This window comes from Candoia aspera, chromosome 3 (genome assembly GCF_035149785.1).
Source record: "Candoia aspera isolate rCanAsp1 chromosome 3, rCanAsp1.hap2, whole genome shotgun sequence".
NCBI lineage: Eukaryota > Metazoa > Chordata > Lepidosauria > Squamata > Boidae > Candoia > Candoia aspera.
Window position 1 is genome coordinate 147,367,910 of NC_086155.1, and position 26,015 is coordinate 147,393,924.

Genomic DNA, 26,015 nt, shown 5'->3' on the forward strand with positions numbered 1-26,015 from the left:
GAAAAAGGAAGACAAGGCCTATAAAAAAACCGGAATTTAAAGCCCTGGAGGGCAAATCTTAATGTGTTTGATCAATATGACCTGCTCTATTACAGCTTCTTGTGCACATGGAGGTATTCGGTTACATAAACTTAGCAGTGTGTAAGTAGATATGTATCTGGGTGTATTCATGGAAAAATTCATATTGCGACACTTAGTAACTACTATATTATTACACAGCTGATAAAACAAAAGTTCCTGTGAATTTTCTGTACATTTTTGCGTAAGAAAAAATTATTGTCTCTAGTTAATATAGTCAAATATATGCTACAAAAAAATCAACTTTGCCTTCTTTCTCTCTCTCTGCTTCTTATTCTACAGGAGTTGGACCAGCATTGAAACATTCCCAGTTGCTTATATTTCTCACGTGAAACAGATTGGATTCTTAGTTACAGCAACAAATCTGCAATAATAGGACAAGAAATGTATATAAACAAATTGAAGAATAAAAAAATATTAGTACCTTTATTCCAGCATTTCGTAGCATCTCTAGTGTTGGCCTAACATCAGCCTGTAATTGATCTTCAACTCCAGTGAGACACAATAATTCCATTTCTCTTTCCAGACTCTCCACAACTGCAGCCACCTTGAGCATTCTGTCATGTATACTTAATTTTGCTTGGTTATATCGATTCTATTTGTAACAAGACAAAACGAAATGTAATTTGTAGCCTCAGGTAGATGAGAAAGATTTTAGTGTTGTCCCAAATGCAAGCCCTATAGCGCTATCTGGTTCAGATTCACCTTAGAATCTGAAATTCGGATTTCACTTACAATGTGCATACAGCACTAAATGATCATGAAAATAAATGATAACACTGAAGACAGAAACTAAAAGCATCCAAATGTATTATACCTGTAAAATTCAAGCTCTAAAGTCTTGCTTATTTGAAAAGATTCGCACAGTGCTACTACTTTTCATTTTTGTTGGCCTGATTTGTGATCTTAGTTTCTGAAGTTGGTAGAACCAAAGGAACCAACTACACTATCTGGACTGAAGCTTCACACATGAGAAGATGTAACAATATTTCATGATTTACTACTTCATTCCTGAAAACTGTGGCACATAATTAACATGATAGGAGGGATTTACAGAAAATTATAATATGGTGTAATTTGAAAAGTCATAGGCCACAGACAGACTTAAAAGGCTTCTGGAACAATTTTTTTCCAATTTACAAACTGTGCTCTGGTCAGAAAAGAGGGCCATGTTTGTATCACTAGTCAATGTGAATGATAAACAAAAGTATGTTTTGTGGAGTTTGGGCTCATGGGTTAACTCAGATGTTGTTTATATTATACAATATCTTTGTGGATTATTGGTAACATTGCTTGGAAATGGAATGTTAGAATTGGAGAACAGTATGACAACAAAAATGTAAGAGAGAAACTGAATCCTTGTTACAGACGTACATATGACACAGAGCAGGAGATGCAGAGTTTTGGGCTGCTGAGCAGATAATTTTTAGAAAGAATGAAGTATTTACAAAAAGACTCAGAAAAGAGCCAGAGTGATTGTTTGAGATTGCATGCTCAGAGGTTAACCATTAACCTATAATATATATGTATGTACAGGTATGTATGTGTGTACATGTATGTGTATGTGTACACACACACACACACACATATTATAGGTTGATAGTTAACCTCTGAGTATACAAACTGAATGCCCAGTTTGTAAACCATATACATATACATGTATGTATGTATGTATGTATGTAGTTAAGAATTTTCTTCTGTCTCTGACTATAGGTAATCCTTGTTGAAGAACCATTCAAAGTTATGACAGCACTAAATGAGGGGGACTTATGACCAGTCTTCATAGTTGTGGCTGTTGCAGCATCCCCATGGTCACGTGATTGTGATCTGGGTGCTTGGCAATTGGCTCACAATTATGACAATCGCAGTGTCCCGCGGTCACATGATCGCCATTTGTGACCTTCACTGCTGGCTTCTGACAAGCAAAGTCAATGGGGATGCTGGCAGGAGGATGCACATGGCAATCATGTGACAGCATGGGATTCACCCAACGAGGGCAGCTGGGACTGCCACAACTGCCATCTTAAGTCGTATGTGACATCGCACTTTACAACCATGTCACTTAGTGACAAAGTTGCCGATCCCAATTGCCATAGTTAAGCAAAGACTACCCGTATTGTTGTTCAAAAAATTTGGGGTAAGTTATACTCCTTGACAATAGGAGTATTATCTACAGAAAAATATATTATTGACCCCCCAGTTGGATTTGTATCAATTTGTTTTTAAAGAGAATAAATAATATTTGCAGAATTTCAGAATTGTTATCTTTTTAACTTAGAAAAAGTTTGAAGAAATTTGAACAAAAACTTCTAGAAAAATACAAAACTTTTTCTGTCAAGAAAGAGCAAGTACCATTCATATTTGTTCAACAGAATGAGAATTTTAGGTCTGTTAATTACATCTCAAAGATATGGGTTCTTGTTTTCTTGAATGAATACAATCATTTTTATTTGTACAGGCAACATTCATTTATTTAGCTTATTTATGTTCTACCTGTGCTGGCTTCTGTGATCTAATTTCTATTGATAGAAATAAATTATATTTATATCCCCATGTGATTTTATATAACTGTAAAATTAGTTATGCTAGTTAATAATGTATAAGTTGAATGATGTGTAGAAGAATCTATATGTTTTGTTAATTATCCTGTTTATTTCGTTTTTGTTTTAATTTGTATATGACTATGCAGAGCTCATTCCACTTAAATTTATTATACCAAGTGAACATTAAAATCAACTCTTTAGTACTCCTACTTTGTGGTATTTATCCTACTTCCAGTTATGATATGGTATTTTCTGTTACCTTTTCCTTCTCCTGTTCTAGCTGTACCCATACTTACTTATATTCAGCATGATTAAAAATTAATGGTAATAGTTCATTAAAATCTTTCTGCAATCTAACCATTGATCTACCTGGATGCTCAATATGGTGTCCATGTCAATTGCCCCAGAACCCAAAGGGGAAATACAAACATGGGAACACATCAGTCAGCAGCAACCATCACAGCCACTATAAGCAGGAAAAAATCCAACCCTCTGGTAGAACAGCATAAGGATTTAGGAAGCAGGGTCATAATACTCTTGCTAATTATTGGAAGAATGCATCTATGTCTACAATGCACATTAAAATAGTATTCCCCCCAAACAAAACCACATTACTAGCATAAGAAAAATTGCACCATATTAAAACCGATAATAAAAATGTTGACACTGTTATAAAAAAGTATGAATGCAGCTGTAGCTCAGAAGTCTTACAAAAGGAGTCTGCATTATCATTAGCATGCCAGATAGATATCTTCCTCCACCCACTCAAACGGAGGACTCTTATGAACATAGTAATGGAAGAGAAAGATTCAGATGAAGCAGAAGGTGAGGAAAAAGCAGAAAAACAACGCTGTACAAATCAAAAGAAATCCTCCAAAGAACAAACCAGTGATGAAGCCAGTGAGGGTGGAGCTCACCTATCCCTTGTCTACCCTAAAGAGAAATTATATATGTGAACTAAATAGGGGGTTTCTTGCATTACTTGGGCTCAGTGTAATATTTGTCTTTCAACTCTTTTTTACCTCAAAATCCTGATACTGTTCTTCTGTTAAGGATTTTTTGGCAACAACCAAAGTGCGCAGACCTTCTCTTGCCATGTTACCACACTAAAATTGCAAATATAATAAATAATTATGAAGTAGTTATGAATCATGCTGGAATATACAGTATTGATACAAAAAGAAATAAGGTTATCAAGCCGATTTACATTGTTGTGCATTAGAGCACAACCATCCTTTTATTCTTGAGACATCGTATTGTCTACGGGGCTATTCCTTCAACTGCCCTAGTAATTCTCCTATTGTGAGAGTTCATCCTCATACTGTCAGAGAGAGGCAGTGTCACAATAGATCTGATCATTGACAAGATAAAGGAAATATTGAAACTGGACCTCCTACCCAAAAGAGGGAGCCAAGCATCTCTTTATGTTTGGTGGACAAAAGAAAAAGGTACAGAAGGGTTTGAATACTGATTCTTTGGGAGGGACTTGCTCTTGAAACAGAGCAGTCACTGGAATTCTTTCATTATGGCTTCTTAACTTTTCTCAATTAACAAATCATTATCTGAAATTCTGAAATTCTTGTGAGCTTGCCCACTGGGCTCCAGTACCGGCTGGTGGTTGAAGCCTGACACCTATTGACATCCGAATCAACAGCTTTACTTTGTATGTTTCTTTGACCCTTTGACATCACTATAAGGTAGACCAGACTAAGAAACCAATGCCATGTAGGTCCTGACTACTTTTATTGTAAGAGTTATAGTAACAGAATCTTGGAAGTCTGAATGTGACCCCCCCCCCCCTTTTTATGTGAACTAGGGAGGAGCCTGTTGAGATGTTTACTTAAACTAGTTTCTTGGAATGGGCTCAAGCCTCACTTGTCTAATCATTGCCTTGGTAGCAGCTCTTCCTCCTGCCCTTCAAGGTCATTCCCCATTCCCTCTACATCCTTCAAGTGGAAATTAAATTAGCTCTGGTTATTTTTGAAGAGCTAATCCAAAAAGCAGTGCTGAGGGATTGCCTTATCCCATGGCCACTTGGCCTCTGAAGTGTCTGTGCTGGTTTTTGTCCATGACTTTTTAAAATACAGGAAATTGCAGAGAGGTTACATGGAGATTTGGCTGAAGCCTTACCAAATTACAGATGACAAGTAGGTTTTTCTTGTCTCTATTAATCCATCATTTGGAAATGATGGAGGCAAACTAACTGAAGCTTAAAACAGTTTGAGATGAATGTACTCTTGGTGGGAAAACTGCCATTTGGTTACAAATTTACAGTCAGTCTGAGGAATGACTACATTCTCCCTGCATAATCAAAAACATACGATTGAGGAGAGGGAAGTCTTTGGAAATCTGTATTATCTTTTGGTTCACAGGTGACTTCCCTGGCTAGAAGCACCTTTAACAAACTTAGGCTGGTTTGTGAAACAAGGTCCTAGCAGAGAAAACTAGTTAGAGCTCCAGTCTAGATTATTGTAAGGTTCTCTAAAGGTACCTTTAAAGACCAAAAATGTCAGTGCAAAATTCTAAACCAATACGCTTGTAGGAGTTAGGCAAATTCAGTCTCAATTAACTAAGGGGATATTTGGATCCAAGTTACTTGAGGAAGAATTTCTTCCCATTTGAACTTCTCAGTGTCCTACATTAAGCTGCAAGAAAGGCTTGTCAGGCATACTCCTCAGATCAATAAGCCTAGTAGGTATAAAGGACAGAGCCATGTTATTGGTGCCCTAATAACTGTGGAATTTCTTCTGCTGAAAACTTGACTGTGCCTCATGAACCACAGGTTTTAAACAATTCCTAAAAATTATTTTTATCCCACCAATTTTGCTCTTATTCCAATTTTTGTTCTCCTGTTATTTTTTTTAATATGCTTCATTGTTTTCTTCTTTAAAATTTTTATTAAACTACTTCTTGTAGACTTGGCCTAAGTGCAGGACAGAAATACATTAATAATATTATGAAACATATTTATAGATAAAAAAAATAACCCTCATGGAATTTAATAGGCAAGCCCTACTAAATGGATTAAGATTTTTTTATGCTCACTTTTTCTTTTTTGGATCCTGCACTCTTCCTTGAATGAATAAGAAGTGAGGTTCCTTATTAAGTTTTACAAATTAATTACTTTCCTTGAAAGTAAGATTTCATATAAATACACTGGGACAATACAGTAAACAAAGTTTGGAGCAGACATTCATTTTCTCCTTGGTTCTCTGCCTGATTTTTTACTGGGTCACTTGATTTCCAAAGTTCCTGTGTATCACCATCTGTCTTAAACTACTTGTTCCTTTTCTTTTTTAAATATTGTTTCAAAATATGTCTTCATGCTGATAAGTACCTTTATCATAGAAAAAGTCTATACCATATCATAAAAATAGCTGGCAACAAGCTTATTTTTCTCTATTGAAATAGTAAAATTAAAGAGTTAGATTCATTACTTTTTAAAAAAACAAAATGCTGTCTTTCTAATGCAAAATGCTTATTGATTTGACCTCATAATGCTAAATAAATTAAGCAAGTATTTTACAATTAATTGTACATCATTATCACCAAACGTAATTTTTATGACACTTTATTAGGTCTTCAGGGAATTTAATTTATTCATGACCCTGATTAAATCAAACTGCCTGAAGCGGCTATTGATTTATATTGCCAATACCATTATGAACATGCATTGTGTGATTATCACATTACCATATTATCTATATGTAAGGTCAAATAAAGACAACTGCTGATGTCCAGTACAGCAATATATTGTAATGCATTTATTTAGAAAAAACATACGCATTCATACATAATTTAAATATATTTTCAGTTACATTTCTGCTGTCCAGAGTAAAAGCAAAGCCAGCCCAAAACAGACTGAGCGTATATGAGAGCATGTCTATGTCTATGATGACTCTTTAGATTTAAGGTAATATCCTTGTGTTCTAATAGATACCGTGTTCAGTAAAAACATTTTACATTACTCTGTTCGTTTTTTTCTTTTCTTTCCTTTCCTCTTCAAATATTAGATAAAACCTCAGAACCACTGAAAATCTCCCAAATCTATCACTCTTGTTTTTTTTTAAATTTGACATAGACAAGATGAGATGTTACTAGATTAGAAAAGATTATTATTCAGTTTCTATTCCTTAAATCCCACTATTCCATTTTTAATGATAAAGTAAAACACTTGCTTTTTTCCAAAACTGAAACAACTGTTAGCAAGATTTCTTACCTCCTCTTCTAGCCAATCATTATACTGAACAATGGAGGACATTGCAACATCTGCACCTTTCATATAAAACATGATTTCACCTGTAGATTCATCCTAAAAGTAAGCAAAGCAATAACATTAGGGAAAAAGAGGAGGAGGACAGAGTATTAGGTATGTTCGCCGCCTTGAGTTATTTATAAAAATAATAAAGGCAGGATAGAAAATAGAGAAATAAATAAATAATAATACTAATAATAATAATAATAAAAAAGAATCAAATGCAGACCTAAAGCCATGTGTACAATATTTATTCCTATCATCTCTAGAATATGGAATTTGTAAACGTTAGGAAATGAATGAATTCATACTATTGTAATTAAAATTCTTAATAAAAATTATATTAAAGAAAGAAATGAATCAATTCATACCCCATAACATGTATGAAAACAAAATCTACTCTGAAAATAGTTTGGAGGACATTTATGTTTTCTGCCAGGCCTTATATTATAAATAAGTATATTTTCACAAAGATTCCAATCAGGAAAGGAAATATTAACAACACATACCATTACTATGATTCCCATTCGTTTGCTCTCAGATGTGAAAGGGAAAATTTGCAGAATATTGTATGTCAGAATCTGTCCACTGGGGTTTTTCAGTTGCATTGAAGTCAAATCCCTATTCACCAAAGTAAGGCCAACACTTTCTGTCCACTGAACCAGAGCTACCTAGATAGAAATACAGCAGTGACTATGGTCAAGTATACCCAGTGCAAATCAAGCTGAACACAACAAAATTCATTGCAGAGCTTTTGAAAAATATCAGCAAATGAAAAGGAATACACTATACAAATTTTCATAGATTCAGTACAATCAGTAATTATTGCATTTTGTATAGGTTTCTCATATCACTGCGATCCCAATTTAGAATGGACAGTAGAAGCAACTATCAAAGTACATTTGTCAACTGATTTTCAACAACAACAAAAAATTATCCCTGATATTGGAAACAATATATTGCCTTTATCACCAGTAACTATTTTATACCAATATAAAATTCAATCCTTAAACAACTATCTTTTTCCTCCCCGTCTTCTTTTTCTCCTTTTTCTTTTTTATTAATTTCTGTTTTCTCTCTCTCTCTCTCGTCTATTTTAATTGTTATAATGTATTAGAGATTTCTTACTGTATTATCACAGATGTATTGTTTGTTTGTTACATTTCACTAACACTCCAGGTCAAATCTTCTCTTTTGTAGCCCCACTTTTTTGGAATAGGTTACTACTCAAAATCAAACTAGCTCCCACACTGTTAATGTTTCAGGAAAGCCATCAAAACAAGGCTTTTTAAGAAAGCCTTGGGAGGAGATCCAGTAAAAGTTACTGGGCTGTGGTTGGATGCTTTGTTCTCAGCAACCTTAATTTCTGTTTTAGTAACTTTTGTGTTACCATTTTATTACTGTTTCTCATTTTATTATACTTTTTTTTTCATTTTAATCCTTTTATTGTAAGAAGAGAATGTAAGCTGTTCAGAGTCCTGTCGGATTGGGAACAGCACATAAACCCAGCAAACAAATAATTAACTAGGAACCCCGCCCCCAGTAATCATTAGTAGTCTTATCATTACAAATTTAAAACCCTTTTAAAGAAGTTCAAATTAGTGACCTCACTAAGTTTTGTCTGAATATATCCTACAATTTAACTTTGTGTGAAATTAAGAATTCCTAACTGTCTTTTTCTCACAGCACTTGTCCAGCATTGAGCTTCATTCAAGATCTAATACTGTAAACATGAAAATATAATTTTTGCCATTATTTTGTATAATTTTGCCACTGCAGTCATAATTCCTACTGTTGATGTTTTTCCTAAACTAAAATACTCCAAATATTGGCTGTGAGGGTTTTCTGATATCAGGTTTCTTTCTCCATGTTCAGAGCCCTCACCTCTTCATTGGAGAGTTAAATCTGATACAATGTCTGGCCCCTGAGACACCCTTCAGGGAACCATAGTATTCAATCTGTACTAGCATGAGAAAGTTTTCAAAAATATATTGTGCAAGTCTGCAGCTTGTGAAGCAGAGATGTAACATGTGTTCTGCTGGAAACATACATAAGTGCTTGTGCCACTGCATTTTGCAGCAGCTGAAGCTTCTGGATACTCTTCAAGGGCAGCCCCATGTAGAGTGCATTGCAATAGGCCAACCAGGAGGTGACCAGGACATAAGTGACTGTGGGAAGGGCCCCTCGATCTAGGAATGGGCATAACTGGTGTACAATACAAAGTTGTGCAAAGGCTCTCTTAGCCATGACTGCCACCTGCTCATCAAGCAGCAGTTGTGAGTCCAGGAGGACCTCCAGACTGCACACAAGGTCTTTTGGGTCAGTGCAACCCCATCCAGTAACAAATATGGTATAGTCCTAGAACTGGAGGGCCTCAAAACCCAAAGCCACTCAGTCTTGCCAGGGTTCAGTTGAAGACTGTTGTTCCCCATCCAGACCCTCACAGCCTCCAGACACCAGGATAAGACGTCCACAGCATCACTTAATTAGCCAGGGGCAGAGATGTACGATTGGGTATCATCAGCATACTGATACCTCACCCCATGGTGGCGGGTGAGCTCACCCAGCGGTCTCATGTAGATGTTGAATAGGAGAGAGCACCAAACCGTGTGGCACCCCACACAGTAGGGGCTGAGTGCAGGATCTCTTCTCCCTGATCACCACCAACTGGAATCAATCCTGGAGAAAGGAGGTGAACCAGCACAATGCCATGCTGCCCACCTCCAATCCTCAGTTGATCCAAAAGGATACCATGGTTGAAGGTATCAAAAGCCGCAGAGAAGCCAAGTAAGACAAGGATGGAAGCACAGCGACCATCCTGCCCATGCCAGAGATCATCCAAAAGTACAACCAATGCTGTTTCCATTCCATACTCAGGTCTGAATCCTGACTACAAAGGATCCAGATATTGCCTTTAACTCCTCCCATCACAGACACCACTGATGTGGTGAAATAATAAACAAGAAATAAAGAAATAAAGAATAAAGAAATTAAATAATCCATTTTTTGGTAATTCTTGGCGCTAGATTAACTGAACACCTGAGGAGGAAAAATGAATCTAAAAGAAAAGAGGTTGGAAGATCTACCAAGGGGTCATATACAGTTCTGTGAAATATATCTGCCCCTTTCAGATTTTCTGACTTTTTGCATATCTTTACCACTGAATGTTATCAGAGCTTCATGGGGTCCTATAAAGGAAGTGTGAGTGAAAAAATGACATCAATGTTTGGTGCTAATTTAATTCATAAACAAAATCATCCAACATGCAATATGCCGGTGAAAGAAGTAATTGTCCCCCCATTTAGTTCAATCAATTCAACTGGTAATTAAGGCCAGCAGTGTGACTACTTCATTAAGCAATCAGATTGATTTAGGCTAGCCCTGCCTTATGTAAATCTCACAAACTTTGGTACTTTTATCAAAGTGAAGGTCCCTTGATATATATTCTACAGGCATCTCATACCCTGATCAAAATAAATTTCTGAAGACCTATATAAAAAGTAATCAATGACTGGAAAAAGTTACAAAACCATTTCTAAAACCAAACCAGGTTTAGAATAATAGGGAATCTTTCTCAGAGTGGCACTCCTGTCAAAATTATTCCATGACAACATCTGGAAATCACAAACAACCCTCAGCAACTTCCAGGGATTGCAGGCTTCTAACACTTCAGCTAAAGTCAGCATTTCTACTTTTATCCACAGAAAACACTGGGTAAACACTGGGTAAATCTTTATTTATTTGTTCATAATCTGGATTTAGATTTATAAAATGGGTTCATGGGACAGTAGCTGTGTGAGATCAACAGAGAGCCAGCAGCTCTCAGGGCAGTTATGACAAAACCAACAACCTCTTGGTTTCAAAGTTCTGAAGCACAGGGCAAAGAGTCCATAAAAAGGGTGAGAAAGGTAGGAAGAAGATGGAACTACTGTCACACTGACAGAATTCAATCAACTGCTTAATATGGTTTCAGTCTAGTTGCAATAAAGTTTTTTCTGATGCCATCATTGTCAGATGTGTGTCTGTGTGTCAGCCCTCCCAGGTAAACCAGACAGGAAACACAGCCAAATGAGCTACTTTTACGTTATTGTTACGCTACATTAACAGAATCTTGCAAGTCTGAAAGTACAAATCTCCCGCCATCCCTATTTACCACCTAACCAGTGGTAAGCATCCCCCCCCCCCGGTCTTCCAAGGTCATTCTCACATTCCATTCCATTAGGAGACTTTTGCTGAGTTCAAAACTAGGAGCCTAGTTAAGCCATGTAACTATAGTGTTGGAGATTACAACCTCTGCAGCCTAGTCAATGGAGCCTCACTATACCAAGGAGGAAGAAATTGCTTATTAGGAAGAGCACTGATGCTCATATTAAATATGCCAAAAAGCACCTGGATGACTTTCCAGAAAAATGTTCTATGGACAGATGAATCAACAATGGGACTTTTCAGGCAACATGGCTGTAATGAATGATGGAAACCAAACACTGAATTTCACAATAAGAATCTCATACCAAATATCAAGCATGGAGGTGGTAATGTCATAGGTTAGAGATGTTTTGCTTCTTCAGGACCTGGATGATTTCCCATTACTTTGCTATAGAGAATTCTACAGAAGTATATCAGGCCATCTGTTTGTCAGCTGAAGCTAAAATGCAAACAGGTCATGCAGCAAGACAATGATCCTAAACATACAAGCAAGTCTATAAGTGAATGGATGAAAAACAAATTCGGTATTTTGCAATGGCCAAGTCACACTCCAGACATAATCCCAAAGAAATATTGTGGAAGGTCTAAAATGAGCAGTCTGTGCTAGAAAACCTTCAGAAGTTATTGAACTGAACCAGTTCACCATGGAAGAACAGGCCAAAATTGCATACAAAGTTGTGAGAGTTTGATCGACAGCAACAGGAAAATGTCTGATTGCAGGTACTGACTCTTGGAGGCAATTATTTTTTCATATTGGCTATTTGGATGAATTTGGGTATGAAATGAATCAAGCACAGCAATCTTTGGTGTTATTGTTTACTCAGAGCTCCCTTTACACCAGTAATACATAAAGTTCTGATGACATTCATGCAAAAATTCAGAAAATCTGAAAGGAGGCGAATGCTTTTTCACAGAACTGTATTAATGTAGCATTTGTAAATTACAATTTTGTTAAAAGATGGCTATAGGAGGAAGACAGCAAAATAAATACAGTTTAAAATGTCATTTTTGAATCCACAAGAGCAAAGCGTTTTAAAGTTTAAGAAGCCTGCTATATTAGTTGCAAATGATCCAATACTCCAAAGGTTAATTTTCAATTTTCACTGTGAAAGGTTACTATTACATTCTGACCTGTAAATTGCATCTTTCCGTTAATACCCTATCATCTCATTTGTGTCCCTTTGCAACGAGGACTTGAGTGTTCTATATTTGGTGACTCACATCTGTTTATTATTCAGTTTATGCTTGGCTTCACATGCTAGTTGAGTTGGCAGTTTATAGCACAACCACATTTTAGATAGTTATACCTGTGTGCATATAGAAATCAAGGAACTAAGTCATCAGATTTTGTAGTTATTAGATTATTCTAAAAATAAGCATCCAACAGTTAACAAAATACATTAAACAAATCAAAAGTACTTGGAGAAAACTGAGAATAGATTATGACTATGATTAGATAACCCAACAGTTAGCTGCTCCTTGACGTAACCAACTCACCTACCTCCCAGCAGTGCAGTTCAAAGATGACCCAGTCAGTTGTGTAATAGCCATTTCTAAAGTCCTCCCAGATAGGAGACAAAAATGTCCTTTTTTTTCAGTGAGTAAAAAAGAACGGCCCCTGTGGTAAACTGGAGTTACCATCACTGGGGATGGAGCTGTGGGCACTGACCCCACTCTTTTGTCCCCTGCTTTCCTGCAACCTCTCCTGTGTAGGCTGATGGCACAAAAAATAAAAAGTTGCCAGGCCCCTTTAGAGCTCTGCCTGCTTTGAAAGCAAAGAGAGTTCCCTTCCCTGACTTCATCCACAATGATATGGATTCCTAATGTGGTTGACTGAAATAAGTTTGTTTCGCTAAAGAGCCTCAGGGCTATTTCAGGTTCAAATTACTCCTTTTGGGCTAGTTTTCAGAATCAAAAGGCTGGGTTTGAATGTTTGTATAACATCCTAATATTACTCCAAGTCTATTTAATTACATCATGTGAGCAGAGTCTATATAAACATACTGTATAACCTTGCACCTTACATTTTTCCTTGTTCATTAAAACAATGCTCATAGAATCAGTTCATGGGCATGAAACAGGAGCAAAAATCTAGTTTATTTTGAATACAGTGCCTCTGTACTACCACCGAAACATCTGGGCTGGTTCTAGGAATGTCTTTTCCTTTTCCGCATTTTCCTAGTCTTCTGGTTCAGCAAGAAAAGTCTTTTTTACAATGCTAAACACCACTTTCGCTACAGGCCTCTCTGAGCCATTAGCTTCAAACTGTTTATAAAGGCATAGGTTGGGGAGGAGGGGTACCACTTTGGAAGCAGATATATCTCCTCCACTAAAGAGATAAATGCTTTAATAAATTCCTTTGCCTGGTCTAAGAGTTGGGGCTTTGGGTTTTTTTGCACAGAGATGATACAGAGAGAATGAGAATTTAGAAATGTAATCCTTCTGAACGGCAAACAGAACTACCTCAGTATTTTGCTATCTCATCTGTTGTGCATGTAAATAAGGCCTTAATCCTTTTGCTGTGGATTCCTAGTTTTAGGTAGACTGAAGGTTTCCCCAAGTCTATTCTGATCTGCATCAGCCTTGGTCCAGAGACACTGGAGGCAAGCACCTCTCCAGTGCTCACAGCTACCAGTTTGGATCATTCTAACTAACAAAGCTGGTGCATGTACAGCCTTGAATGAGCTTGCCCTCCTCCCTTTTACTGTACATTCTATTACAACTTACAATTACTCAGTTATGAGAGGAAAGTTCAGAAAGAGGGGCAGACAAGACATAAACCACTGCTTCCCGCTGATATTATCATAATATCATATGCACCAATCCCACCAATTCCAGAACAAGTATGAGTATGAGTAACCATCAGATTTAACGCCTCTGTGATTCAAGAAAATATGTGCACAGCATAAATAATAGCCATTATTAAGCCTTAGCCTCAATACATCCTGAAAAAAAAAGAGAGCACCAATTCACCTTCTGACCACTCTGACCAAAACTGCTCCCCAAAAAAGGAGCCTACCCTACTCCAAATCTAACTGATTATTCCATTATGTTTCTGGATTCAGACTCCTACACAAATAAGGACAAACCTACAAGATCTGGTATGCTTGACAGAAAGTTAAGTAAAATCAGCAATAGTCAGGCGTTATTCCCTTTCCAAATAAATCAACCTCTTCCCAATATCTAGCCATAATTATACACCTTCTATCTCTAACCAAGTGTTTGGTTTTTTTCACTATCCTGCCTGTAATTAACAAGGTATCTAGAAACCTACTAAATCCCTCATACTCAATAAATTTACTCTGGTTTTTTTTTCCATTCTGGGGTGACAAAGTCAATACATATCCTGCTCCTAAAGTAGATGCAGCAGTTGAGACACACTCAGAAAGTTTCAGTTTTTTGTAAGTCTGGGGAAGCCTCAAAGATCTAAAGTACTGTTCTTAAATGTAGTGAAATCCTCCTTCTGTCTCAACATCTCACCCTTTGGAGTAATTCTTTGACATATTCTAAACATATTCATTTCTAGAGTTAAATTTTAAAACTTACTTTCAACTCTTTTGTTAATAGCTAGCTTAGCAGGGCCACGAAAGCCTTAAAGTTTCTTTTTATCCTATTTTCTCTTCCTTTAATTTTTCCGCTGCAGCACATTAATATCTCATGAAATAGACTGAGGACAAATTTTTGCAAATTACTGTAAGAAATAATAATTCATAACAGATATGCCTAGTGTACAATTGTTCTGATCTCAACAAATATATATGTATAAGGGTAATCTCCTTATAATACAATATGAGACCCATCCACTGATAATGATCATTATTAGGATTTAAACATCTTTAACTTTAATTCATATGATAAAATCACCCTGCTTGCAGCAAATATTAACACAGTGTTTAAATGTTCCAAGTGTTGGAATTATAGAAATATAAGTTAAAATACCATCAAATAATAGCTAGTGTGCCTTTAAAAATTGAGATTAATCAATCTTTCATACCAAAGATGAATTTCTTTTGATAACAAGAATTATCTGGATTTTGTGGCTTTTGAACTCATTGGTCTACCTATTTATATCTTTTTACACTATTTATTTCATCATCTTAGCACCAGTTTAACTGAACATGCAGTACAGTGTCAAAAACCCAACTCTCTGTACCGTTTGAGTCCTTCCTTGCTATGCTGTTGAGGGCACTAAGAATAGACAAATGAAACTTTCCATTCTTTCAGAGAAAATGAAATATTGATCACTTATCATAAGAAACAATGAGCTTGGCATAAGCAGAACTCATGCTATGAATACAGAATAAGTTACTAATCTGAAGCTACAGTAGCTACATGCATTATAATGATGCACTGGTGTTAGTTTCTTTAAAATGTATTAGGGTGCATTTGAATGGCTAGGGTTTTAGATTTTAACGGAAGAATAATTTTTATTTTAAACTGTATCTTGTATGTTACAGTCTGCTGTGAACTTATTCTACAATTTACTTTATATGTTATAAATTTTAAGGATATTATTACATACCACAGTGCAAAAATCGTAAAGATTTTATTATTAAAGGTTGAACACATAAAACTAAGTTGTTAAAAGGTTGTTGTTTATTAACTAAGTATATTTTGATAGGTCATTTATACAGTGAAGAAGAAAACATCAGCTGAGCTGTTTTGCTAAATAAAGCTCCAGGGTACAATATTCACAGCACTTTATTCAATAAGAATACTTTTAAAATAGTACTTGTGTGACTGGGAAACATTAGCATCATCCGTCAACCAACTGCAAGAAAGCTCAATACACTAAATAATGAACCATTTACATTATTTTCCTTAGGCTCCAGTAATTTGCAGGCATTGCATCAATATAGCTCTTCAAAAAATATGATGAAGACCTTCTGATCTTCCAAACCTAGGTTTATAAAAAAATTCCTACAATGAGTTTCAGGTTATTTTAAAGATTTTGCATCTTTATCTTCCTTTAACAAAATTTGAAAAATCATTAGGAAAAGTTAAATTTATAAAAAACATTTAGAAGACTGATATTAAGGATTACAAAATGATGCTGATAAGGCCACGTCCAAACAATCTAAATCCTGATTGACTGTTCAGCCAAGATTAGCTACAAATGCCTGCCTGAATAAAACAAAGCTATTTTGCTAATTGTAGAAAACCAGGGGCAAGCAGAGGCATTGTACAGAAAGCTGGGTTGACTGCATTTTAAATAGTCCAAGTTTTGGTATAAAGAAAACGAAGTGTTGTTATTAGATATATCATCCAAAGTCTGTTTGCCTAAACATCTCGAAGTATACTAAGTACAAATCAAGGTTTTCTTTTTTAAAATATAATTGTACTGAAGTTTTAATAATCCTTGTAAAAACTAATACACTAAACTAGAAGAACAAAGAAAAATAAAAGAAAAATTCAGAAGGTGCAGAAAAAAGAACAAAAGGAAAAAGAAAGAGAAAAGAAAAAGCAACAAAGGCAATAATGAAGTGGCTTCCAACCTTCATCACACCAAGCATTAGCTAATGTAATAACTTTTCACCCTCTTTTTATTTGTAAATTTACAAATAAAAAAACCTCTTCTCCCCATTGCCTAACTTTTATCTATACACAATCAAGGAATTGTCATCTTTTCAGTCCTGGTTCCACAAAAAGTCCATTAGGAGTTACCAGAAATATCAAACAAATAATTTATCCCTGATCAAACTTTATATTCCTTTTTGCTCTTCACAATCTTAACCTTTAAATCATTCCAATAGCATTGCAAGATTTGATTTTTCATCAAACTTTGGCATTCAAGAGGAGTCTTCAAAGCTTTTACCAGCCTACTTGTAAATCCCATAAAGAGGCATCATCCAAGATTTCTTGTCTCAGCTGTTTCATGTCCAGATCCTTTTCTTGATTTGTCTTTTGTATTCCCATTTTCGTAATCTCAATTTTGTTGTCTTCCATGCCTTCAAACTTCAAAGTTTATAAAAAAAAATTCTCATCATTTTCTAAAAAGTTATCCATTGAAATCTGTATCCTTTCTGAGATTTTAATTATTAATATGTCAGTCCAGTTATCAAAAAACTCTTTCAGTTAAGAGAAGGTTATAGTTGTCTTAGCCATCTTAACTCTTTTCTGCCTGGTCCTTTAGTTCCCTGTAGTGTCCATTTGCAATCTTCATCAAGCCTCAGATCCTAAAATGTGTTTAGTTCCATTTCAATCATTTCCCATGAGTATATTATTTAACTATATACTTGTTTTTTTCAGATCTTACAGCAAAAATAACCAAAATTCCAAATCTCTCTGGTCTCCCAATCAATTTAAACTTTCTTAAATCAAAATCCTTTTTTTTTTGCTTTTTGCCAATTGTATATTATTTTAAACTCTTAAGTATCTGTTAAAAATTTCAGCCGGGTGACCTTGGGCCAGTCATTCTCTCTCAGCCCTAGGAAGCAGGCAATGGCAAACCACTTCTGAAAAACCTTGCCAAGAAAACTGCAGGGACTTGTCCAGGTAGTCTCTGAGAATCAGAGACGATTGAATGGAATAAAAAAGTATCCATAAAGTGGTTTAAATTTAACATTTACGAATGTGATTAGAAAGTGAGTTCAGCTGGCTTAGTGTCCTGATAAAAGGCTCCATCACTGCCAAGAGCAAAGATGTCATCTCCATGCTCAAACCCATGGGAGATCGCTGTTTTATAGTCTCCTCGCAAGGAGCTGCTATTCAGCACACTCGTGGGCGAGCTCCCGTTCTCTTCTTCTCTGGAGAGCTTTGAAGGACTGGTCTGCTCATCGGTCTTTCATTCTACACAGTGGTCATTGTCTCTGCTTGTTCACGGAAATGTCTTCAGTCAGCCATGACTCAGCCCACAAACCAAGGCTTTTCCTGTATTCTTTTGCTTTCTAGATTCAAGAGACAGTACTCTACTGATCTGCTCTTCTACTTCTTTTTGCCCGCTCTATGATCCAGTTTCCTCAAATCAGTTTTCAAACGTAAAGCCAATAAAATTCAGCATCTTACAAAGGCCAGTAAAATACAGTAGATTACAAAGAATCCTAAAACAGTTTATAGAAACTAAAAACAATTAAAATAAAAGTAAAAATCATGGTAAAACAATAAATTAAAACACAGGTGTTAAGAGGAATTAATTAGAGGTGTGCACAAAACAGAAAATATGTCTTTTGGTTCACTTCTAGAACAAAACAGTTCTGCTTAAATATCCCGCCAAAATGGATTCAGTGTTCTATTTCTGTTAGAACAAACTTGAGAATTAGAACAAACTTGAGTCCTGGCTATATAGAACAATGGAAACTCAGAATCAGCTGCTGCTTCCTTTTTTCCCACCCCAGGTCTATAACAGTAGCTGGGTGGTAGTTTTTGTTACATGCTATCTACCATTCAAATTGTGTAAAATATGGCCAAGAGCATGATTTTGAAAACATTAAAATAAATCTCCACAAGAAACAGTAGGAATACAACTATGGCCTTGAAAGCTAAAAATCCATTTAGAATAACATCTATTATCAAAAAAGTTCCCCCAGAAAAGAAAAAAAAACAGAGGTTTCTTCAATCTGATTAAATAATCAGAGAATATAAAAACATTTTAGCATTCATTTCAATTAATGTATGTCCCCTACAAGATTTTCTCAATTTTTTGAATTTTTTTTTTAAAAAAAAAAACCTTCTTGACTTGGCTGATTTTCTTTCTTTCTCTTGGTAACCCTGCCTGAAAAAATATATAGCAAAATCGTTGTTCTCTTCTGATGCTTTTATTTGCACATAAGGTATAGCTGCTGACTGGAAAAAGTAAACAAATTTCCCAAGATTTCTGGTACTTTTAATTGTACTAATAACATTAGAATTATAACAAGTTATGTGGACATGCATAGAATACACATATACACCAAAATTCAAGAAACCAACCAAACTCAAGAGGGTATTGATAGTCTTCACATTTATTAACTTCAGCAAAATTAGCCACAATTCTAAAGAACAGCAAAATTTATCATACACCTATCTACCCACATGAGCTGTAACTTCCACATAGCACAATTTTTAAAAGACAGCATAGAACTCTCAAACTCTATTCCCACATCAGCCCAATATAATCAAGAGCAGTGGGACATGACCTGTCTCTGCCACTAAGGTAACCAGACAGGAAAACTTTGAAAAAAAATGTCCCAAATACATGTAGCAAAACAACAGCCCACTTACAGTTTGAAACTCGTAAGTGCCTTTAAACAGCCATGTTTTGCTTCATACTCAGAACTGTTTCACGGTTCAAACAAAACTTTCAGATCATGACATTTGTTTCAAGCGTGGGACACTGAAATGGCCACCTTTGGATCAGAACATTTTCACTTTGCTAAAGTTAATAGCTTGAGAAACCCAGCATAAAAAGGTGTATTTAAAAAGATGCCTAAAACATACCTGGGATATGGTACAGCTGAGCTTATACCACAGGAGAAGTGGCAAATAATTGTAAATCAAATAAATGGAATATACACAAGTAAATGTAATAAATATAATTGGCATAATCCCTTGTGAATAAACAATCAGCTCCAGTGGAAGAATCTTATGTAAAAGCACAAGCATGCACAATAATTTTTATGTGAAAGCACAAGCATGCACTTTACATGGCTGCACTGAACCTTCAGGAAGATGCAATTGCCTTGATGTTTTGAGGATCAGTATTGCCAAAAATTAAAACACATCTCCAAATGATTTGTTAAATCTGCCATATCAGAAAATCTTGTCTTCTTCTAAACTCTGGGAACAGTTGCTGCATTTATATGACAATAGTGCAAATTAAATTATGGCAGCCTTACCTCATCAGGACTTGAAGCTTGGTAAGTTCTATTTTCATCACTGAAATCCTGATCTACCTCTGCATATTCTGTTTCTCCAGTCACTCCTGTTCGGGATTCATACACAGGTGTAACATTGTGACACAATGCAATAGCTTTTACTGCTTCATGTATTCGATTGCTGACCGTTTTTCGAACTTTAGGTGCAGAGGACTGCATCTTTCTGGAGGGTGTTGAGCTGGTACTGTTTCCGCTAGACTGTGTATGCATCTTTGAAATATAAATAGAATATTCAGATAAAACAAAAATACTAATTTCTTTCTCCTCATCCTGGAATAACTGGATTATAAAGTTCTATGTTTGGTTAATTTTAAGATTTTTCATTAAATGTTCCCTTTTTTAATTATGAGTCCTCTTTTTAATAGCTAAGCTTAACTTTCTATAGGAAATTCATAACCTCAGACCAATTTTCACATGGACATACACAAATATTACTCATTCCCTTCTTTTGTTGGAGAGAAGGACTGTGTGAATTAGAAACATGATAAAGTCATATGCTTCCTTATATACATGGATTGGAGAAAGACAATATTTTTTACCATTTGGACAGAAAGCTATGTGAACACATGAAATAGGTATGTGAATTGTTCTAAAGTAAAAATAGTTTTGGAATAATTTGGAGTTTTTCTTAAGGGAAACTTTCCATGTTACTTTTCCTGATATATCTCATCACCACTCCTAAGAACAGCAGGAAGCCAAGTTGTCAGAGATGAGTCAGGCATGAGTAAAATGAAACCATTCCTTAGAGCAGGGTTGCAAAAACTGCCTCTGCCTGCACTCAACAAATATCATTATTTGGGATCCTAGATAATTTACAAGTGAATGGGCTCAAAAATTCAGTCCCTTTTTGTATTTTGAATGGCAGTTAGGTGACTAAATGTGTGCCTTGCAGATGCTTCTACCCTAAAAATTCCTGAACGTTATGTAAAATAGGCCCTTTGTCTGGAGTGTGAACTCTTAATATGCCATGCAAAGCTTGGTGTGACCTTTGATTCAGCAGAAATGGCACACCTCTACCTCATCCATAAAATTCACCAAAAGAAAAATCTCATTGCCTTCACAGAAATAAGAATTGTTGGGAGTACAAAATGCGCTTACAGTACTCACAAAGCTGTATATTAAAAGGCAAGACAATACATGCTAATATAGTTGTTGCTACTGTTACTATAAAGAATTATATTGAGTTAGCACTGCAAAACAATCCGTAATCTCACCAGTATTATCAAACTACCTTTAGATTTTTTTCTAGGGTAATAACACTGAAATCCTGTTTGGCAAGCAAGGCCTTTTTGACTCCATGTACTGAACATGGAACTGTGAATATTTCACCCATCAAATTACAGTGTAATCTAATAAAAGGTTTAACTTTCTGATCATCTGGCACTGTTGTTCAGCTATTGCTTAAACCTTTGCCTCTGCAATTTACTAACACTGATGCCCTTATAACTATTAATAAATTAAGCAGATTTACTCCTTCTGAATTATGTTATGTTTATTGATGCTTGTATAATTTAATTTCACACAAATTCCATTAAAGATTATGCCCTCTATCACAAAATGCTTCCAGTGGGGAAATATAATCAGGTTATAATAGATTTGTGTGCTTCAGTAGAGGGGACCTACTTGACTATTGTCATCTTAATAAAACTGAACACAAACAAGGGGGAAAAATCAATACCACACAAGAACCATTGTATAACTGGCTGCATTAATAGTCATTGCTTAAGTAAATAAATGCACAACAGTTATCTTTGGAAGCAACTATTAAACAGATACTTATTTTTTATGGAAGATTATTTTTCCCTAAAGTGGCAAAAATGAATTTATTATTGGGATATTTAGAATTCAGAGGGAAAAATCTTAATGAAATAATTTACTTAAGTGCAAAAAATTATTTCTCCTTTAAAAATGCTTTAGTATTTAGTAAGAATATTGGATTCTCCACTCTGTCGTGTTATCCTCATTTGAAAGTTCTAGGTTTATGACAGATAACGGGAACGTATTGTGTAAATTAAACAGACTTTATACTCAATTTCTCCATTAATTGTGGCTTTTCCTTTTCTCTTAAACTTGCAGAGTTCTGTAACTGATATATTGTGATCCAAGCAAGATGGGGAAAAATATTATATAGAAGTGTTACAAATCATATTACAGCTCAACACAAGCAACTGGTTTTCACATATGGATGTGCTGTACTGCATGTGAGGTAAGAGGGTGATCACATCCACCAACCCATTTATAATTATTTTTCATAATTTTAGCTTATTAATATCCTTATGTAATATATAAGGTTGTGCATTGGGCAATGTTTGTATGTATTTTTATCTAGAAGCTGAAACTCAGTAAAATACACAAAACAAGAGGTAATGTAGCTGTTGTATTACTGTGGTGATGAAAATCATGGACTATGAGCTGAGAGGTCTTCAGTTTAAATATTTTGAAAGTGAATTCAGTATTTTGCATAAGATATACAGTATCTTAGTTTTTTTCCCACGTGTACCAGTATTATTATGAATAAAATGTAAGAAACAAGTGTTTTTGCATATGTATCAGCTTTTTCCAAATATACTAATCTTATCATGGAATTAATACTAGTATAATTAACAAGATGCTGTAAGGATTCATGGAATGATCTATGTGGCACAATTCAAACATGAAGGGGAAAATACAATAAACTATACTTTATCTCCTATACTGCATTTGTTGTTTGTTGGTATATATTTAAATATGTATCAGATTTGTGCTGAAAATATATTAACACCTTTTACAAAGTAGTTTTAAACTTACACATAACTTATTTCAAGAAAAATGTATCTTGAAGCAATGTTATTTACTATACTTTGATAAATGGTAGCACGTGGTAGACCCATAGAATATGGGGATGAAGCAGCTCTTACAATGAATAACCTCCATCCAGGTTGCCATATGATATGATGCATTCATTTGGGGAAATCTCCTTTGACCTGCTTCACTCTGTTGCTTGGCTTCTATCTACTCCAGACAAGCAGTAGACATTTGAGTTACACAAATACACGTGCAGGGCTTGATGAAGATTTCATGCCACTGGAATGCAAGAATCCTACTGTATGCTCCAGGGGCAAAGTTGACCATATTAACTCCATCTGATGACCCTCGACTAATAGTGTATCAGTTCAGACTGACAAAAAATGTGATGAAGCAAGAACACATGAGCTGTCACCACTGAGCTGTTTTTCAAGAGGTATAGCCTCTTTGCAGATCTTTATAATAAAAACAGACAGAAGGATTTTGTAATTCTTATGCAGTGATATTGTATCCGAGGAAACTTTGTTGTTATTCTTTTATCCTTTAATATTCAAATCTGAAATTTTGCCTATGAGAACAAATACATTACGAAATCAATTCCTTCATATAGGTAATTTCACATGGATTTGAAATATTTTTCATCATGTAACTAAAAATTTAATTTACAAAATAAATAAATACCAATAGCACTGTGATTATTTCACAGTGCTCTAGCTTTTCTTGTATTGGGCTTTATTTAAAAAAATCAGTCATATTAAGGAAGTAAGAATAAACACTAAATACCTGGGAATATGAATTGATAATATGATTTTGAATTTCATCCATTGTGTCTGTTCCATATGAAACAGTACCTAGGTGGAGGCGCTTAAATATCATCTCATTCTGGGTCAGTGTACCTGCAGTACAAACATCGAATACACGCAAACTATAAGTTTCATGATGAAAATATTCTTTGTGTTGTAAGTTATAATAAATCCATTTGACCTACTTTATATTCAAGATACATTGCTTAATCCAGGTAAATAGAAAAAGAAGATTGTGGAATTACATTCAGCTTTAGAGTCATAGCACCAAACCTTGCATTCTCAAGATGGCTAAACTAAAGAGCAACCTCTAATGGTCTGTACGTCTCTGACCATATGTACTATACTAATATAGCACAGCACTCTTTTGGGCTGGTAGGACATGGAAGTTTTGAAAGTATATCATGGGGTTATCCCCAAATGGTTGCCATAGTGAGCATGGCTAGTCATAAAACACTCACCAGGATTATAAAGTTACTCCCACCCAGGTTGTTCTCTTCCTACCAATCCAGCATACCATTGCTTTTTTTCCTTTGCACATAAACTTACTTCCGAATAATGAATGCTTATGTGGGGCTCAGAGGCATTCTTGTAAATAAAGACGATTGCAGAGCTACTATCTTTACTTGCTAGAATGCCACAGGAACAGTATCCAACTTGACACACTATTGATGACACATGCTAAAGTAAAACCACATTAACAACCCATTTGGGAGAAGAGTGCCTGTTAACTCTGAATTTCCATAAATGAAACAGCTTTTCATATCTTTATTTCGTTTGTGGTGGTCATGTGACAAAGTTACCCTCTTTTGGCATAAAATTGGTGACATAAGCATCATTACAAAACAAAGAATTGAATACTCCCCAGAGTTGTGGTTACTGCAGTTATTCATGGGATCAAACCTCAAGCTTAAAAACAAGGAATTAATTATTTACTTAATCTTGGCAGTTATAATTTAAAAATTTAGGGGTGGATTGAAAACACATCTTTAATTGCCACGTTAGAAAATATCATACATAAATAATGAAGCATCAGAGGCAGAAACCATAATTCTATCAAATTGTATGGACTTTATATTTTATCTTAATTGCAAAAGATCTACTATTGGCAATACTTCAGATATACAGTAAACATGAATGTGTATGTGTAGCAGCTCTTTTTTATTTACTAATTTTTTCCTATGCATCATTGATTTATATTATTCCATTACTTGATAGTGTTTGTCAATCACAGTTCAATAAAAAAATAGAAAAAAACCCTCTGGGAAAAAAACACCACCAAATTAGGTCAACTCTTTTTCTTGTTTCTGTTACTACAACCTTCCTGATAAAGAATGTAAGCAGCAGCATGCTAGACCAGACCAAGAATGTCTAGCAGCATGCTAGACCAGACCAAGTAATAGCTACTAATACTATTTTGGTACTCCACTGATTAGGGTTAGGGTTACCTGAAGTCTACAAGAAGTTCACAAATAGTAGGAAATCTGTACAATTGTACCTTCTATGCTCCCAATATTAGCATTGAAAGGCATATTGACCCTCATGTTAGCCAGCAAGAGTACTAACCATCAGATGCAGAATCCTAGTATTCCCTAATATCTTAGCCATATCCACTAGAATATTTTGGCTGAAAATCTATTTTTCCATATATATTTCATCAGCTTCTGGAAGTAACAACCACAGAACTCTCTCCCTCCCTTGCCAAATAATTCTTTTTCTCACTGAAATAAAAGCTTTGTTATAACACCATGGAAAGGAAAGGATAGCTGCCCTAAGAATATATTGAATTTGAAATGAATTTTTCTCATTTTTTCAACATGGTTCAAATAATTATTATTTTATTTTATAGATTTAATACAATCCATTAATAAATTACATTTACTAATAAAATAAAATAGTGATGAAGACTATTACTCTGTTGAGATAAACACATATATAGTTATTTAATGAAATTAGCAATTAACTGATCTAAACATTTTCAGGAGTACAACATTCAGTTTTTTAAAAATATTGTAATCCTTGAGTGCTCAAGAATCTATTTTGTTTACTTTTTAACTTTCATGATAAATTAAACTTTCTTTCAGTTTAATTGACAATCTATACAGAAGGAAGTAGAACAGTTTTACTTCGTTTACTGAACTTACATTCCAGTCCTTCTCAAAGGAGCACAAGATAGTACTAATATTTTATTGAAAGAATTTGCAGTGATTAAAATGTTAAGGCACAAAGTTTTAATGGGTAAGATTATTATATGACATGACATGACAATACATAACATAACATGATGGCAAGCATTCCTTCTATCTAAGGAAGGGCTTCTGATGTAATAGAATCTTTTTTCAACAAATTTCCTTCCTTTCTGCTGCCTTCCATGCCACCCCATATACATATTTTTTGTTTAAGCATGCTTATGTACCTCATTTCACAGAATTCAGACATCTAACCTTTCAATAATGTCATCGTTAATCATGTCATGTGAATATTAATAAAAATT

At 35.1% G+C, this 26,015-nt stretch overlaps 1 protein-coding gene across 1 annotated transcript in view; it reads right to left on the bottom strand.

Moving 5' to 3' along the window:
• Nucleotides 1-26,015, bottom strand: part of ATP9B (ATPase phospholipid transporting 9B (putative)) — a 172,587-nt gene that overhangs the window by 24,564 nt on the left and 122,008 nt on the right. The window contains exons 14-19 of the mRNA XM_063299021.1: nt 23,502-23,614; nt 19,896-20,144; nt 7,386-7,547; nt 6,841-6,933; nt 3,644-3,727; nt 503-673 (exon numbers count right to left, since the gene is read on the bottom strand). Of these exons, the coding sequence (XP_063155091.1) occupies nt 503-673; nt 3,644-3,727; nt 6,841-6,933; nt 7,386-7,547; nt 19,896-20,144; nt 23,502-23,614 (872 nt within the window). The remainder of the gene's footprint in view (nt 1-502; nt 674-3,643; nt 3,728-6,840; nt 6,934-7,385; nt 7,548-19,895; nt 20,145-23,501; nt 23,615-26,015) is intronic.